Source organism: Nomia melanderi, chromosome 12 (genome assembly GCF_051020985.1).
Source record: "Nomia melanderi isolate GNS246 chromosome 12, iyNomMela1, whole genome shotgun sequence".
NCBI lineage: Eukaryota > Metazoa > Arthropoda > Insecta > Hymenoptera > Halictidae > Nomia > Nomia melanderi.
Genome location: NC_135010.1, coordinates 15,526,649 through 15,543,558, shown reverse-complemented (window position 1 = coordinate 15,543,558; position 16,910 = coordinate 15,526,649). Strand labels below are relative to the sequence as shown.

The 16,910-nt window shown below is 52.0% G+C and overlaps 3 protein-coding genes across 3 annotated transcripts; 2 read left to right on the top strand and 1 right to left on the bottom strand.

The window, feature by feature from the left end:
• The first annotated feature begins 139 nt into the window (after positions 1–139).
• Obp11 (odorant binding protein 11) lies at positions 140–1,183 on the top strand. Its single transcript, XM_031992033.2, has 6 exons — positions 140–320; positions 395–470; positions 546–634; positions 700–805; positions 870–934; positions 1,006–1,183. The coding sequence occupies exons 1-6, from the start codon at positions 243–245 to the stop codon at positions 1,021–1,023; spliced, it is 432 nt and encodes a 143-aa protein (XP_031847893.1). The 5' UTR covers positions 140–242; the 3' UTR covers positions 1,024–1,183.
• Positions 1,179–16,664, bottom strand: LOC116433671 (uncharacterized). Its single transcript, XM_076372696.1, is given in 23 exon segments — positions 1,179–2,118; positions 2,188–2,550; positions 2,644–2,767; positions 2,837–2,982; positions 3,073–3,265; positions 3,350–3,815; positions 4,066–4,247; positions 4,325–4,601; positions 4,696–5,101; positions 5,200–5,353; positions 5,422–5,588; positions 5,673–5,801; positions 5,893–5,992; positions 8,812–8,868; positions 9,385–9,601; positions 9,673–9,842; positions 9,988–10,937; positions 11,011–11,431; positions 11,516–12,202; positions 12,409–12,935; positions 12,938–13,453; positions 13,856–14,219; positions 16,355–16,664. Coding segments are annotated over 22 exon segments (7,110 nt in total). The 5' UTR covers positions 14,006–14,219; positions 16,355–16,664; the 3' UTR covers positions 1,179–1,410.
• On the top strand, positions 6,345–7,589 carry LOC116433677 (CXXC motif containing zinc binding protein). The gene is made up of 2 exons (XM_076372693.1): positions 6,345–6,624; positions 7,203–7,589. Exons 1-2 carry the CDS (start codon positions 6,540–6,542, stop codon positions 7,424–7,426), a joined length of 309 nt encoding a protein of 102 aa, XP_076228808.1. The 5' UTR covers positions 6,345–6,539; the 3' UTR covers positions 7,427–7,589.
• Positions 16,665–16,910: the final 246 nt, after the last annotated feature.

Below are 16,910 nucleotides of genomic sequence, written 5' to 3'. Positions count from 1 at the left end.
TGATCGCATCCTTGCGAGATAGTTATTAATTACCCTCTGTTCGTAGAAAAGGAAACGCGCGGCCGGCTTTTAGCTTGCCGTTTAAACGGCCAATTACTGTTTTCCATTTGCAGCGAAAACCATGTCCGCGCGTCTATATATTCGGCTCGTCGACGCGAGAGCCGTGTACAGTGCGTTTGGTCTCTGCGCGTCGAGTTGCTTCGTTGTTTCGCGAACGCGTCTGAATCGTCCAAGTTCCAAGTATGAAGCTCGCCACAGAGGTTTCCTCGATTCTCTTCTGCGTCTTGATCTCGCGGTTCCTCCTGATTCACGCCGAAATGGTAAGTGCAGCTTACGTATTTTTACGCTTCCGAAGATTCTCTAACCGTACACGTCGATGGCTCGCGCGAGACAGGTGACCAAGGAAGACTTCAAAGAAATGACAGCTGCGACCAGGAAGAAATGCCTCGCCGAAACTAAAGCGACCCTTCGTAAGCGAAACACCTCTCGCCTCGTCGAGATTACTGGAACGATGCTTTCCGCGAATTTAACTCTACTCGTTTCAGAGGCCGTCGAGGATACGGAATACGGAGAGTTTCCAGACGACGATCGGTTAAAGTGTTACTTCAAATGCTGCCTCGAAAAGTTTGGCTTGGTAATACGAATTGCTCTCCCTTTTCTCCCTACCGTTACCGATGCTCGTTTCGTCTTGTTCGGCAGATGAACAGGAAGAGCGGCGAGATCAAGTATAATTTACTGAAAACAGCGATACCGACCACTTACAGACAAGTCGTTAGCGGTATGATCGACAATTGCACCGACATTGGTGAGCATGGACGCGGTTACGTTTAATCGATACGCTCGATCCTTGCTAACCCATTGATTTCCAGGCGGGAACGATAACTGCGAGAAGGCGTTCAATTTCATGCAGTGCATGTACGATCAAAACTCCATGGTAAGTCGACGCGAATACAAGAGAAACCTCTCGGGAAGAGTTCTCTCGATTCATCTCGTATCTTTCCTTAGTACTTCATAGCCCCGTGACTGGTTCGGACGATAACGCATCGAAACATTGGACTCGAACATTGCTAATGGTTTAAGGGAATTCCAACGTTTGAATCTTTAATTAATGGTCGATTAGAAAGCGTACAAGGGTACATTGTGTTGGATTTAGTGAAATAAAATAATGCTGATCCACATAAAAGTTGCACAGTGATTTAGTCAGAACGAATTCCGGTGGTGACACCCGAGCAAATCCGTCGCAGATGTATTTGTACATTATTTCCGATATTTACACCGCGAATCTCGTCTAGATTCGCGAGGCTATCTTCTCGAGTAATAAAAACAACGATTCGAAAACGCAAACGACAACGACAACGACAACGAAAACGAAAACGAAAACGGAAAGAATAAGAAAAGGAAAACGATCGATTACGTTTTCCGCGGCTTGGTTTTCCTTTTGTTAATGTTCATTATTTGCTCGACGATGATGTCGTCCGCCCTCGGATCGATGGGAACAGCTTGAATCGGGGTTCGCGAACTCGCGGCTGGTTTCGAGCGTCTCTCGATCGACGCGTTCAACCATGTCCAGATCTTTTCACGGTTGAGAAACGCGAACGCGATCAGCATTATAAACGGTAACGCGATCACGGACGTTTGATTCATTTCGCTCTGATCGATCTTTCGTTCCGCGTTGAACGTTAACTTGACGTGTTTGAACGACGAGTTCGCTTCGAAGTAGAATGGAACGGTTCGGTACTTGTGCATCGTCTGGGGGAGAGACGACTCCAGTTGCACGAAATATTTCTTGCCGTCCGCCTGCAACGGTGGCAGATGCACCAGAAATCCGGCGTTATAATTGCTACCGATCTTGCTCAACTGCTGCCCCTCCAGTTTACTCGTGTGAATCGGCGAGTCCGGCATGTCCTCCCTGCACAGCTTCACCTTCAGCGTGCGGTAGTGTTCCGGCTGCACCGATACGACGTGCACGGAAACGTCGGTGCGCGATATCGGATGGAACGCGATCAATCGTAGACCGTGAATGTCTTCCGAGATCTGTACCGGTATAGAATCGGGACTGGTGTGGTGGATGTGCGCGTTAACCTCCGCGTTCGGCTTCAATCGAAACACGTACGTACACTGGGAAACGAATGGAGTTCCTTAGAGAAACAATCACGACGGTGGTTCCGAAGTTCGAACCTTGCTTACCCTCGGCTGAAGTCCTCTGATCCGGAAGTTTCCGTTTTCCTCGGTGGTTGCTTCTTCTTGAAGATTGCTACACTCTCCCTGACCCTGTACCTCCATCAGCAAACCAGCCTCGGGCTTTCCGTTCAAAGACGTTACGGATCCGTAAGCGCTGAAAGCGACTCGTTTACCGTACAGCTTCACCTTCACGGTCGCGCCTTCCGTCACTTTGATCATTTTCGATGGAGGATCGAAACGGTATTCCTTCATCATCGGTCTCAGATAATACTCCCCGGGAGACAACGAATTGAAAATCAACTTGCCCTCTTCGCCGGTGACGCTGTTCTTTCGGTAACTTTGTCCGCCGGACAGAGAAAGGAGGACGCCCTACCGGAGAAACATGTTTCTTTGATCTTTCACCGTTTCGAGGAAGAATCGCGTCGATTCTGAACGGAAGGATTTTCTCGCGTGGCGTCGTACCTGTAAAGAGGTGTTGTCGGCTTGATCGGAAACTTGAACGATTATCTCGGCCAACTTGTGCGCCAAGAATACTCCGCTGGTATCCGGTCCTGTGATCACGAATCCGTCTTTCTCTGCCGTGATTCTGATGGAAAGAGAAACGGCGATTACGGTAACGGATTGGACGATACAGATCGGCCGGTAAATGGTCTACCTGTAGTCTATCTTTCCATCCAAAGGACCGACACTGTACGTCCCATCCTTTTCCGTGACCAACGTGTGCATCGGAGAAGTATCGTCGTTTCCGAACACTTGTACGGTAACACCTTCCAACGGTGGAACGATCTTTCCTGCAATGATCTACGCGACACGCGTGCAACGCGCGCTCGTTAGAGAACCGGAACGGAATAGTAGTCTACCGCGTACGAAGTTCAGCGCGCGCGCTCTTACCTTTCCCAATTCGCCGATAAACGAAGCGACATCGTTTTGACAATCGTTCACTGCCAACACTTTCAACGACGGAGGATTGAACAGAAGTATATTCGACAGCGGCGTTATCGTGTAAACGTTGTCCGTCTTTGCCTTAAATTCAAACTCGTACTTGTACAAGTGCTCCTCTTTCACAGGTTTCAACGGACCCAATCTGCCGATCAAGAAATTCGATCAAATTCGTGCAGTGCGTAGACGAGTTGTTTCGGTTGTACGTAGTATCGTGTATGCCTCTTACGTAATAATGTCGCCCGCACTCTCGATATTCACTTTGACCCCGTTCAACGAAGAAGTACTCTGAATGCTCCCCCTGTGGCTATGTTCGGTCGAGTGTAATAATATAGGGGAGAGACTGTTGGTGTCCCACCTGTACGACGTTCGTTCGTACACGTGGCAACCTTTCGTAGTGAACGAATATACACCAGGCTTCGACACGCAATGCTTCGTGTTCCCTTTGTTCAAAACTAACGTTAGTTTGGTCGCATCGCCGGGTTCTGAATATCCTACCGTGGTGTCGTGAGAAGAAATGAAAGTAACGGAGAATCCAGTCTGTACGAAAGCTGGCACTTCCGCGCGTTCCGAGGTGACCGAAATCCTGTAACTAGGATTTTCCCAACAGAACACATCGTTGTCTATCAGTACCTCGTAATGACCGGGCAACACGTCCGAGAACCGATACTCGCCATCTGTCAGATGAAAAACAACTTCACGAGCAAACGGAAAATAGTATTCGACCGAACGAATGTCGGGTATCGCTGCGACAACAGAGACGCGCCAGACCGTTTCTTCCTTTACGGACACCGTGCACTGTCTTTATTCCGTTTCGTTTCATTGTTAATTTCACCGGCAGATACGATTCGCGGTTCTGTTATCGCAGAAACTTTTTCCAAAAGTATACGGCGATTAAGGATAGCAGTACTGTGTTACGATCTAAGAGAGATTCAAAAATCCTACCCTTCGATTGTATCGTTTTTATGGTGACCCCGTCTAGTACCTTCAAAGTAACGGAAGCCTGGCTGCAATCGGTTCCCGACAGACACTTGACCGTGCCCGACAGCGTCGCTTTCAATTGTAAAAAGTTTACGTCGGCCACCGGTCGAGTCGATACATCGATTGTCTGTTGCAGCGGGAAAAATCTGAAAATCATTTCACGATCGCAAACAGGCAATTGATAATAGTCAATGTTACAAAGATGATACTCCGATCGACTCACTGCAGGCCTTTGTCTCTTTCTTCATTACTGACGATCACGCTTAATTGATATTTGTCGGGTGAGAGATAGACGCAGAATTCTCCGGTCGTTGGATCCGTTTCGATCTCTTTGTGAAAACTGGCGGCAGTGTTTTGCGCGGAAACCCTTCGATGATGCAGCGTTCCTTTAGCCGATAAGGTGACCTTTCCGCAAACTTTATAAGCCGACGGTGTTAGAACAGCCAGTTCCGAAGAGCTCGGAGAGATTTTCACAGACTTCTCGATGAAAAGCATATCGTCTAACGATAAACAGAAGAGAATCGCGTAATCGCATTAAGACCGAAACAGTGGATTCGGAGCGGGGCAACAGCCAAGGAAATGGGAGGCGCGTACCTGTTTCCGCTTTCAACGAATACTGTCCAGCTTTCATGTTGTCTAGCACGTACTTGCCGTTCGCATCCGACGTTGCAACTTCTTTTTGCGACAAGAAGATTTTTGCGCCCGGCAGAGGATCGCCATCGATTGCCGTACGAACGAATCCGTATACCGTAAACCCGGTTACCTTGAAGCCTAGTCGTAATACGACGCTACTATGGTCTACTTTAAAATTCAATTCGCTGGGTTGAACGTCGAATTTGGTTTGGCCACCGGCATAGTATGGAACCAATTTATATTCTCCGGGCGACACGATTGGAAACACGAACTTGCCATTCCTGTCGGAAACGACATGGCAAATAGGGTTTCTCGACTGAAGCTCTTTACTTATGGCTGTGGTAGTGCAATTTTTAGCCGATCCGTTCTGAGCAATCAACAAACAGAACGAATACGATTAATTACGCGAGACGAGTCGAGCTTTCAAGAGCCATGGGGAGACGAGAAGAGCGAACCAATTCTTACCCCGAAGAGTATAAACGTTACTCCACTGACCGGTTCCTCTTCGCTGGTTACTCGACCGCTCACGTCGTAACCGAAAACTACTAAGCTACCATCCGGAAGTTCCGTATTGCCTTCTCGGACTGTTACAGTGACAGTGTTCTTTTCCATTGCCCATCTAAAAACAAGTGGAAGGACAACGTGTACGTAAATCTGGTTTAATTCGCATACCGCGTCGACACTCACATTGGATGCGACGCGACGAGTATGTATCTTCCAGGTTGTATGGGCGTGAAATAAAACGTTCCTCCGTCCGCTGTGAGCGTCGTTTCTGCGGGAACTTGTTCGTTATCCTCCTTATACAAAGCTACGGTTACACCTTTCGGTCCATAATCCGATCCCAAAGCGGCAACCTAATCGGAGCATAGACTTTTGTAACACGCGTAAACACAGTTTCTGAAGTGTGCCACTATGTGTACCAAGCGTTTGTAATGTACCTTGCCCGTGATACCGAATCCTTTGAAAGTAAAATTTATGTCTTTCCCTTGGCTACAAGCATCGGACGTCCCATCCACGTGCAATAAAACTTCCATCGGATCGAAGCTCCATCCTCTAGGTGGATCTACCTAAAATAATTTGCCGTACAGCATTTACAGCTTGAAAGTATTTTTACGAAATATCGTTTAAAGCAATTTTCCCGATCAAGTTTTGCATTACCTTCAGAACGTACTCTCCTTTATCGTACAAAGGAAGAAAATAATATCCATTGTTTGGAGCACATTCCGTAGAGTCTTTGAGGCTCCCAGCTTTCGTATATCTAAATTGAGCAAAGAGTTAAGTCATCTTTCGAAAGTCGTTTAGATTCAAAGTGCTTAGATCGAGCAGTGTGCTGCGACTATAATGTCAGGTTACTTACAGTTTGATTTGAACTTTGGCAAAGTCGATGTGCGCGTGACTTTTCAAAAATCCTCCGCATCCTAAAATATCTTGAGTATTGGAAACTGTTATCAACGCGTACACGTGAAATAAATAAAGAAGAATCTTTCGTGTCATGTTCGACTATTAGAATCCACGTTCATAGGTAGGTGTCCGCATCCCTAATGAAGAACAGCGAGCCCACTTTGAGAAACGGACAACGTGACACGCGATCGCAGTCGTAGCGACAGCGTGGCAGTGGCAAATACTAAACGAGGGTCAAACGAATACGGTCGATAACTTAGCATTCCGCAGTTTCCTGCATCCTCGAACATCGTTGCCAAGAAACGAAAAGAACAAACTGCATCGGTTTCAAAATCCATTCGAATTCTCCATCGACTTTGCCGTGCTCGCGACGCATCCGTTCCATTAGCATTAAGGACGAGAGTATGTACGATCACGCTTATACGCAATGCATAGAATATTTGCAAGTTATAAATAAAGCTGGCATTTGCGCGTGCGCTCTGATTTCGGGTTTGTAGTTTTCGTTGCGAAACGTTCGGAATGTATACACGAGTTGGTTTTGCTCGACCGTAATTTGACTGGAAATCGATAGCCGTGAACGTTCTGCCAGAAAGGTTTTCTTCTTTCGATTCCCCGGTAGTTTACTCGAGGTGGTTCCCGAAGATTCGCATCAAAGATCAACAAACGGATATAACCTCGAATCAACAGAACATTTCTTCATTGGCAGATCTAACGCACGTTGATAACCGAACGGTAACGTACCACGTTCGCGTACGTGTAAATCGTGTAATAAACAGAATCGAATTAGGAGAAGGTCGGTAAGAAAATGGTGAAAATAGGGTTAGAAATAAAGGTTACGTTGGAAAACGTGGAAGAGCTGGGGCCCGCGGGGCTTGATTTCCGATGGTATCTCAAGTTCACTTGCTCGAATTGCCGCGAAGTATCGGACAAATGGAATTACGTGTCTCTGAGCGAAACTTTCCCAGCTACGAAAGGCCACGGCGTCAATCATTACGCGAGCAAATGCAAACTCTGTTCCCGCGAAAATTCAATGACTATTTTGGAAGATTTTGTGAAACCTTTTGTAGCCAGCGATCAAGAGAACTTTCAGACAGTGGCGGCATTCGATTGTCGCGGTCTCGAACCGTGCGATTTCTCGGCAAGAAGAGGATGGGTCGTCAAAGCCATCGACAACGGCAGCACATTTACAGACGTGGATCTGACCGAGGGCGAATGGGCCGATTACTGTCAAAAGATCGAGAAGCCTGTATCGATTTACGAGATCGAGCACAGGTTCGAAAGAATGAAATAAGAAGGATCCTACGCGTGAGAAAAACGGTTCGATCAAAAGTTTCGGAACAGCCCACGGTTGTACCTTGTCCGCGCAATTTTCTACACACCATGTACCAATGACGTTTATACTTGAATTACTTGGCAATAAAAACGATATAGCAATAGTAGAAAAATAATAACAAGTTGGTAAGTTGTCGTCGTCCTAAGACACACCGATCGATTATAATTCTCGGAGAAAACGATCGGAGAAAACGATCGGAGAAAACGATCGAATGAATGCGATACAAGTTTCCAACGACATAATATAATTTATTCGTAATCATATAAAAAAGGACCATTTAATCGAATAAATGGCTTGGTAGACAGAAAATATGCAACAATAATTTCGCACCTCCATCACAATAAATTCGCTTCGAGTTGCCGATCGTACCTTGCCCGTACGAGTAACCAACCGGGTGACTAGCATTGTATCTTGGCAGAGAAGAAAAGTTGACATTGTTGTCCGTCCATTTGCGAATACGATCCTATTTCTCTATTTCTCGAGTTTTCGACTTCTCGACTCGTCCTAGAGTCGAAGACTTTGGACAAAGCGTTCCGCGTAGCTTGGCTACCGGTTTTTCTCCGCTTTTCCATCACACTCTCCACGCCTTCGGAATGTGTCTCAGATACAACGTGTGTGATCAGCTAAAGCAACGAAAACCGGAATAATCGTAATTCGCGTTCACTTACGGTAATAAAAAGTAGACGTTCGTTCGGTCGAAAACTAAATATGTACATACACGCATATCGAGTATAAAATGTTGCGAATAAATTCACCTGAGCCTTGGCGGCGCCACCGTCAGACGGAAGGAAGGCGTTTCCCGCGCGTTATGGCGTTACGGCGTTACGGCGTACATTTGTATCTAAAGTTGGCCGAAGACGTTGCGATCACAGTTTCCAACAAAACGCGGAAATAAATCACAAGGGACGACTCGGAGAAACGATATCACGAAACTCTATAATCGATAATGTGCTATCTAGCGTTACTAATCGTCGCTATCGCTATCCTTCTCTAATATTTCCTTTACTACGGCCTCTAACATCTAACACAAATAAATATCGTGTGCGTATTACTATCTGTCGTTTCGAAAGAGCTATTAACGTATAAATCGCCCGTCGGGCGAATGATCTCGGGGTAATGCTATCAGTCTATTCTCGCAAAAGAATCACCGCGACTGAAAATCCTCTAATGCGTCTCGCGCGCGCACGAATTCCTCTACGAAGAAATTCGGGGGAAAATATCTCAACGAGCTCTCTAATTTTACGAATCGATGCGTATCGTGTGCTGGTTGCTAGCGTTGCTCCAACTAAACGGGTTCTATCCTGCTACCATGCTAGGACTAACATTATCTTTGGTATACTAACGGGAAATGTTCATTCCGCCGGCCGAGCCGACGACAACGTTTCGCCTTTAGTCCGTCGCTCGAGTCTGTTCGCTCCGGAAATACGAGTTACGCGTAGAAATAGGAACATTGCGAAATGCGAGTAAGAACGCGTCAACCGTCCAATTCGGGCCTCTCTCAATCATCGAGAATATAACGTTCAGGGTTCACGGTTCACGGTTCACGGTTCACGGTCCACGGTCCACGGTCCACGGTCCACGGTCCACGGTCCACGGTCCACGGTTCCTTGGAGCGTTCGTTCGAAAACAGTTCCGCGCGTCCAACTAAACACGCGAGAGAACAATGCCCAGAAAATATGCGACCTTCTTAATTTTGATTCTCTTACTGCGTAGACGCGGACAGAAAAATATAATACTATGTATCGATTGCCTCCTAACGGATAATGGAAATGGAAAATCGAATTTCCACACTTTGGTAGATAGAAATGGCGCGTACGAGTGGGAAAGGCATTTCACCGACGACCGCAGACGTATTGCTCGCGACGGGACGCGACCCACCGAAAATCGATTCTTTTCTCTGGCATTCGGTTCACGGCAACTGCTCGGACAGCACTGGTTCCAGGCAGGTTTGCTTCAGAGTCGCGGACTGATCCTCGAGACTTCGTTTCAACCCTTCTATCGTGTGCATCAGCATCTGCCTCCGAAGTTGCGACATTTGCTGCTGAAGGATCTGCGAGTCTTGAGCATCGGTGGTGGCCAACCGTTTCCGGCGAAGCTGCGCAACCTTTTCCTTCAACGATCTTCTCGAATCGTCTGCGCTCGAATTCGAAAATGCGTTCGGAGATTAGAAATACGTCTCGAATGTCGGAGGTGTTGCGACTTACCGGTGTCGTCGGTCGTCGTGTCGCCGTCCGAATTTCTCAAAGCCACGTGTTCTCCCAGGGTTTTCTGTATTCTGCCGTACGTCGAGCTACCCGCGTACACTTTCCTCTTGACCGGCTCGCTCTGCGGGCAATAGAAGGATCCTTCTTTCGTGGGTCCCATATCGACGGACCTACGAGAACGAAAACGAACGAACGTTTTGCGCGTGCACCGACATCGTTTGCAAACGGAGAGAACAGAGGAGAGTAGAGACAGAGGAGAGAGAAGGGGAGGGGGGCTGGGACGATAGAATGGTCGCGACATAGGCGACGTCCAACCTGAAAGTCATCAGAGTCGGCCTTCTCCTCACGTCGCATTTCTCTTCCGAATCCGAGGAGCTCGAAGCGACGCATTCCTCCTTGCTCGGCAGACTCGACGACCGAACGATGTCTGTCGCGTCTCTGCGTGGGAAAACGATGCGAGATCTGTTCTGCAAACGAATCTCGGACCGGATCGTCGTCGCCAAAGGAACTTCCGAATCCGGCGACACTCGCCGAACGCCGTTGCAGTTCAACGGCGCGGCTTGGGACGACTGACCGCTTCTCGGCTGCGAATCCTGTTCCGATTTCGGAGCCGAATCCGCTTTGGTACCCGCGTTCGCATCCGTGCCCGTTCTCGCATTCGCATTCGCTTCCGCGTTCGCTTCCGCGTTCGCTTCCGCGTTCGGATCCAGCTCGCGATCGACGGATCGAAAGACGGTTTTACCGGGCGAATGCAGCTGCGACGCCTGTCTCGGCGCCATCGAAGAATCCCCGGCAAAGGATTTCACCGGCGTTTCGGGCCTGAAAAAGACGGACAAATTGCTCGCCGGATCGTTCCGCTCGACGAATCGGCGAATCGGAGAGCAGGGTTGCGCGAACTGCCTCTTCGGGCTGGTGTGCTCCAGGTCCCGAATGCTGCCGCTCTGCAGTTCCGGCTGCGAGTTTCTGCTCTTGGAGAGGGCCAGCTCGATGTTCAGCTCGGTGTTCTTGATCAGTTCGACGCGTTTGTTGGCTAGGCCGTTGTGAAACTTTCGCGACGGCGATGGAACGACGGGCAACGCGTTGCTTTGGCTCTTCTGCATGTTCACCAAGATGTTCTCCGCCTCGAGAATGAGCTCGCGATACTTTTTATCCGCCTCCTTGTCCGCCTCGATGAGAGCGATCTCGGAGGCGAACGCGGTCATGTAGGTGCTCCCCGGCGATCCGATCTTCTGACCGACCATCGAGTGGCCGTTCACGTAGCTCACCTTTCGAATCGACCGGCAAACGATGAAAATTAGCAAAGAGTCAGAGGTGGAGATAGAGAAAGCGCACGCTTACCGAATTCGAACGCCTCTTGAGGATCTCGAGGTCGGTACCGAGGCCGATAGCCGTGCCACCGGCGGCACCAGCAATCGCGGCTGTGCCCGCGCCATTGGGACGACCCGTAAATATTTCCGTACCATTTACCCTGATCGGTGACAGATTTTTGTTGACGTCGTGCTTCTTGCGACGCAAGCATATCGGCGTGCCGCCGACGCTTCTGCTGCCCTGCTGATTGAAACCCGAATTCTTCAAGAGTATTCTCTCTAGCAGGGCGCGATTCAAATTCGCCGTTTCGTCGTCGCATCTGTCCGCAGCGGTGGACTTCCTCCGTTGAGAAATCCGTCTTTTGCGTTTCTCGGTCTGCTGCTTCTCCTCGGACTTTTTGGGTTGACGGCCGCTCTGTCGCTTCACGGGGATGTTCTTCGCGCTGGCGATTCTGCGAACAGACGGGAAAAGTATATCGTCGAACGAAAGCCGAAACTCGAGGAAAACGAGTCGAGGGGTCTTCTGTTGATATTACCTCTGAAGAACGGTGTTCGCGTCCTCCTTGTTCCTTCTTTTCGTCAACGATTCCCGCAGTTTGGTGGTTCGTCGAGCCAGCTCGTCGGTGAACGCGAAGTAGGTGCAGTGACCGGTGTTGGGAAATCGTCCGGAGCAATCGAGATTGTCGAGGTCGAGAAAGGAGCCGTTGTCGATGTAATCGAACTCGTTGTTCTCCAAGGAATCGTTGTCCTCGCCGACGACACGGGTGGTCTCGATGTCGGACAACGAGTCTATGCAGTCCTCGCAATCCGTGGGGTCGCTGTCGGACAAGATATCCGTCTCCTTCTCGTAGATGTAACTTTCGTCGAACTTCCCCATCATTTCGTTCAGCGTGATATCGTCCTCCGAGGAGCGGACGCTCCGCGTCACCGAGGACGCGGAGGAGCCGTTGTAGGTTCGATTTTCGTGGCCGTGTCTCCGGCCGGGCCGGGTTCCGATTTCGTTTTCGCGTTCGTTCTCGTTGCCGTTGCAGTCGGCGCTACCCCGGCTGCCGCTGCCGCTTCCGCTTCCGCTTCCGCTTCCGATACTGCCGCTGTTGGTGTTGCCGTTGCTGCTACTGGTACTGCTCCGGCTGCTGCTGCTGCTGTTGCTGCGCGGTTGCATCGACAGAGCCATTTTCGATCGAATCTCCATGCCCGACGCGATTCTCCAATTCTGGTTGATGCTACGCGAGGAAACCTGGTTAACCTCGGTCTGCCGTGAAACCAGAGGGAAGCGCGATCGAGCCGCCGGCGAGCTCGCTCGCGCTTCCCTCGGCTAGAGTTTCGAGCATTGCGTTTCGCAAAGCTTCCCGGCGAAATCAAAGAGAAGGATATGGCATGCGGGCAAAGGCCGATCGAGGTTCAAAGAACACGGTAAAGCGGTACTAACGGGCTTCTCCCGGCGCTGAGACTCTCCTGCTTCAACTCCTTTTTAGCTCGCCCCCCTCGCGAGCTGTTCACGTTCACGTCGCTCGCGCTCCCGGAAGATTCCGCGAGTTTCAGAGCCGAACCGGCGCCGCTCGGGTCGTCGAGAATCAGTCTGGACTTGAGGGCGCCGCAGACGGTGCCGCAGACACCGGCGCAGACGCCGCCGGCGTTGCTGGATCCCGACGAGTTGGCCGAGAGCCATGGGTTGGTGCGTATACGAGAGCGTTCCCGAGGCGACTGGACCGAGGGCGAGACCACGAGCGGTGGCGGTATCGAGGACGGCACAGCCAAGCTTCCCTTGGCCGAGTCGCCGGAGAAGGACTCGGTTCGCCGATGGTAGGTGTCCTGGTGCGCGTGTGCTCGCTGCGACTGTTCCTCCCTCGACTCTTCGCTGCCCAGACGGTCGCCGATCTGCTCGTGTTTCCGAAGAGAGAGTTTCCGAAAATTATAGGGAAACGCGACTAAACGGATTCTCGGCTCGGATCCGAACGTCCGCGTATACGTGCCTTGATCGTAGCGTTGATCCCTCGAGCATTCGTCGAACGATTCTCGTTCCTGGTCATGCCCGCGAGGCAAGCCGCCGCTTCGAGGATCCCATGCCCGGCGAGGAGAGCTGTACCGGTGCCCGAACCCGAACTTGAACCTAAACCTGGAGCGGGACCGGGACCGGAACCGGAACCGGAGGCGGAACCGGAACAGGAGCCCGAATAGGAACCGGCCGACAGCTCCCCCGTGTCCGTCGATCTCTTCGGTCGGCCGTTATTGCCGCTGCTCTGAAAGTAGTGCGTACCAGTCCTGATGTTGATGTAATATTCCGGCGGGAAACTGGTTCCGGGCGAAGTGCCGTCCGTCGAGTATCCGGTACTGTAGGCACTTTCCGGGGAGGACAGATTCACGCTGCCGGTGCCGGCGGAAGTGCCGGAAGAGGCTGAAGCGGTCGCGTAGCTTCCGCCTCCGTGCAATCGAATGCCGTCCACCGTTTTTCCCGGCGATTCCGCCGGGTGTACCTGAAATTCCCAATCCCCAATGAATTTCCAACCGCGAGAATAACGAAAACAACCACGATGGAAGACGGAAGAACCTTCCAAAAAAAGAAAGAAAAAAGGAAGGCGCGTTGTAACGAGTATCATTCGATGTTGCAACTCGAAAGAGGAAAATAACGTTGAAATCGACTCGTCCGAGGTAGTAGAAGAGGAGTCGGGAACGTGGAGGAGACTTGGAGGAGAGACTTGGAGCGTCGTCGAAGGCGAGAGAGTCGGTGTCGTCTAATTGGATAGCCTCGAGTCCGTAGAGGAAAACGAGCACGTTGCTCGAACCACGAAAACGAGGAGAAAGACTCGACTGCTCGCCTTCCCGTTCTCCCTGCTCGGTTTAAAAGTCAAAGACGAGACGAAGCGCGAGCGAATCACCTGATGTAAGCAGGGTGATCTGTTGGCGCTTCGATTTCTCGGAGAGTTGCAGTTCGAGTCGAACCCTTTCTCCCCTTTCTTCCGGTCCTTTTTCTTTTTCGATCGCACGATATGCGCCTCCATCCAGGTGCGCAGTTTCGTCCCGAACATGTTGCACGCGATGGGACCGATGAAACGGCGACACGTCGAAGATTCCGAGCGAATTCGCGGCCGTCCGCGTTAACTGGTCGTTCGCCACGGTTGCATCTACGTCGTCCGGGTCGTCTAGGTCGTCGCCATCGCCGCCTTTCCACCGGTTAACGTCGAAGATCGTTGCGTCGCCGCCTCGCTTGCCGGCGTTCCTCGGCGACGCGACCCGTTGGACCTGAAACAGGCGAAAACGAAACTGGTTAGAGTCGGCGTTTGCGGCCCTCCGTGGATCGTCGCGATCGGCCCCGACGGTTGCCACCTCTACTCTATTTCCGGAGACCGAAACACTCGAGGGAGTTTCGACGGCGGAATCAACGCTGCTGCCCTCGTTCTCATCCCCCAGGGGCGCCGTTATAATTTCCGGCTTCTCCGAAATCTTGCCGCTGCTCGTTCGTCGGCATCTCGAGAAGCACGTTCGCGAGAGGTGCACGGGTTCGAGACCGAGTTTACGGTCGCGGCGCGACAACGAGGGGGTGAAACGGAACGGGAGAGGAAACGTTCATCGCGCTTTCGGAGCATTTATATTTGATGGAAGGTGCAAGGGCCGCGACGTTTTCGCGCTCTCGACATCCCGACCCTCGGGTTCGGCGCTACATCTCTGTCGACTCTCCCCCTCGACCCAGATCTCGTCGGTAGACTCTCGCGGCAAATCGCCGGCGGCAGCTACCGACAGCCACCGACAGCCAGCGGACGAGATAAACGGAAACGCGAGTGCGCGCCGGGGTGGCGACTCGGGCTTCCTGGAAAAAGTCGAGGAGAAGAGCGATTCGTTCGGTTCCGGGCAGCGAAGAAACGTTACGAGGCCCATGGGAAGGGAACGCCGAGGGGAAAGAGAACGCGGAATGCTAGCCACCACGTGGTTGGGGTGGCGAAAGGGTTCGATCGAGCACCGCTGAAGGTAGCCGCGGCAAACCAGCGATGCCGTCGTCATGGCAACTATCCGAGCTCTCTGCCCCAGGCGAGCTGGGATCCACGGGGAGAATCGATCGCGATCGCGACTGCGTCCGATGCCAATTAGAAATTACGAATGAGAAACTAGAAAGCAGTTTCCCTCCACCGTGGTCCGTCTCGCTTCGCACCTTCGGTGGATCGTGCGAAGCGGCAACAATCGCTTCCCTCCGCTGCTGGACGTCGAACGCGTCGTCGTCCAACTGGAATCTCGCGGCGGTCTATTTTCATCGTCGCGTCCCATCGCGTCCCGACGTATCTCGTTTTCTCAACGAAGCGAGACGAGACGAGACGAGAAGACAAAGTTGGGTAAACTCTGTGAAACTCGAAAGAAGCGGGACAAACGCGGAGCGAGAAGATCGCCTGGCTCGACGCCAACGGTTTCGTCGACGACGAGTAGCCGGGGGAATTCTGGCGACCTCGGAGGCAACCCGATTGGAACGCGTTTCGCGGGACCACGCTCGGTCACGCTCGGGAACAGGAGAACCGGCCGTGAATTTCAATGAAACGCCGATCGGGATACGCCGAGAGAAACGGCGAAAGGCCTCGCCCCTCCGCCGACCGGCGACCGACGACGCACCCTCCGCGTCTCGCAGCTAATTCGCACGCACAACCCTCGCGGCCCGTATACAGCCCGATCGAATCGGTGCACCCGTTCTCCGGTCCAGCCGGAGGTGCTTTCGAGAAATCGGAAAAAAGTTCCGAGAGCCGGCTCGAGTTACGACGGGACAATCGGCCGCGCGACGATTCGCATTCTTTCGCTGGCGGCGCTTCGACGAATCGAGATCCCTCTCCTCTTTCTACCGTTCGCTGGTCCGCGCGTCGCGTCGCCGACAAAGAAATCCTCGGGGCTCGTCTCCGGAACGAGTCGAGGGTAAAACGCGTTTGCGATCGCAAAGAAACGCGCGTAGTCTCTCTCGCCTCGAATCTCGCCGTCCGAACGCGTACTTTCGCGTTTCATTTTCCAACCGGTTGATCGACCCGGTAAGTGGAAATTCGAAAGCTTCTAGGTTATGCAACGTTACGGAACGTTCGTGTCTGGTCCGTCACTGGCGTCGCGCGTCACGGCGCCTCGCGATTCCCACACATCCCACGCGTTCCGCTACCTAACCAAGGCCAACGCGTTCCTCGAAAAGGACGGTTCTTCGTGCACGAGACGAAGAGCCGTCGCGAATCCCGCGGACTCTCGGCTCGCCGAGTCGAGCAGAATCCGAGAGGATCGGGCGTAGTCGAATCACCGATAAAACTCGGCTGTCCGGGAAAGGTCGAGCCATCTGTCAGTTCGACGCGGACGGAACGATCGTTCGGAGATGCGTCCGGTGGACGCGGAGCCCCGGCAGCGAACCGCCTGCGGTTTCTTACCTTTTCGTCCATCGAACGTCATCCCCCATCGGTTTCGAGGTGTCCCCTTGTCGAAGAAATCCTACGATGGCGCTTCGACTGTCGCAACGTGAACCGAGCGGACGGGAACAACGAGAACAACTACCCCTGGAATGTCGACGTGCCGGCGCGCGAGGCGCGCGAGACGCGCGAGACGCGCGAGACGCGGACGAGTCGACGAGCCAACTGACCGGTCCAACGGTCAACCAGCGAACCACCGTTGCGACTAACCGACTAACCTCGCCTCCGAGCTTAACCGACCGGCTGTTCGGTCGAGACTGAGCGCCGTGGGATACGCACCCTTATTGGGCGGACACGTTGCAGGGCCGTATTGGAAAGGGGTGTTTCCCCTACCAACCAGCCTCGTCTCCTTTCCACTCTCGGCGCTCCTCTTCGGTGTTCGCGTCCCTTCTCTTTCCTCTTTTCCCTTTTCTCGTCTTTTCCTTTCTTCTCTCCTCTCCTCTTCTCTTCTCCTCTCTCCGCTGCTCTGTGCCGCTCTATTCCATGGTATTCTGCTCCGATACGTCGCATCGCCCGC

Coding starts and splice junctions, on each gene's coding strand:
- Obp11 (XM_031992033.2), top strand. CDS start 243: ATGAAGCTCGCCACAGAGGTTTCCTCGATTCTCTTCTGCGTCTTGATC. Junction 321..394: donor TCCTGATTCACGCCGAAATG/GTAAGTGCAGCT, acceptor CGCGCGAGACAG/GTGACCAAGGAAGACTTCAA. Junction 471..545: donor CGAAACTAAAGCGACCCTTC/GTAAGCGAAACA, acceptor TACTCGTTTCAG/AGGCCGTCGAGGATACGGAA.
- LOC116433677 (XM_076372693.1), top strand. CDS start 6,540: ATGTACGATCACGCTTATACGCAATGCATAGAATATTTGCAAGTTATA. Junction 6,625..7,202: donor CGCGTGCGCTCTGATTTCGG/GTTTGTAGTTTT, acceptor AACCTTTTGTAG/CCAGCGATCAAGAGAACTTT.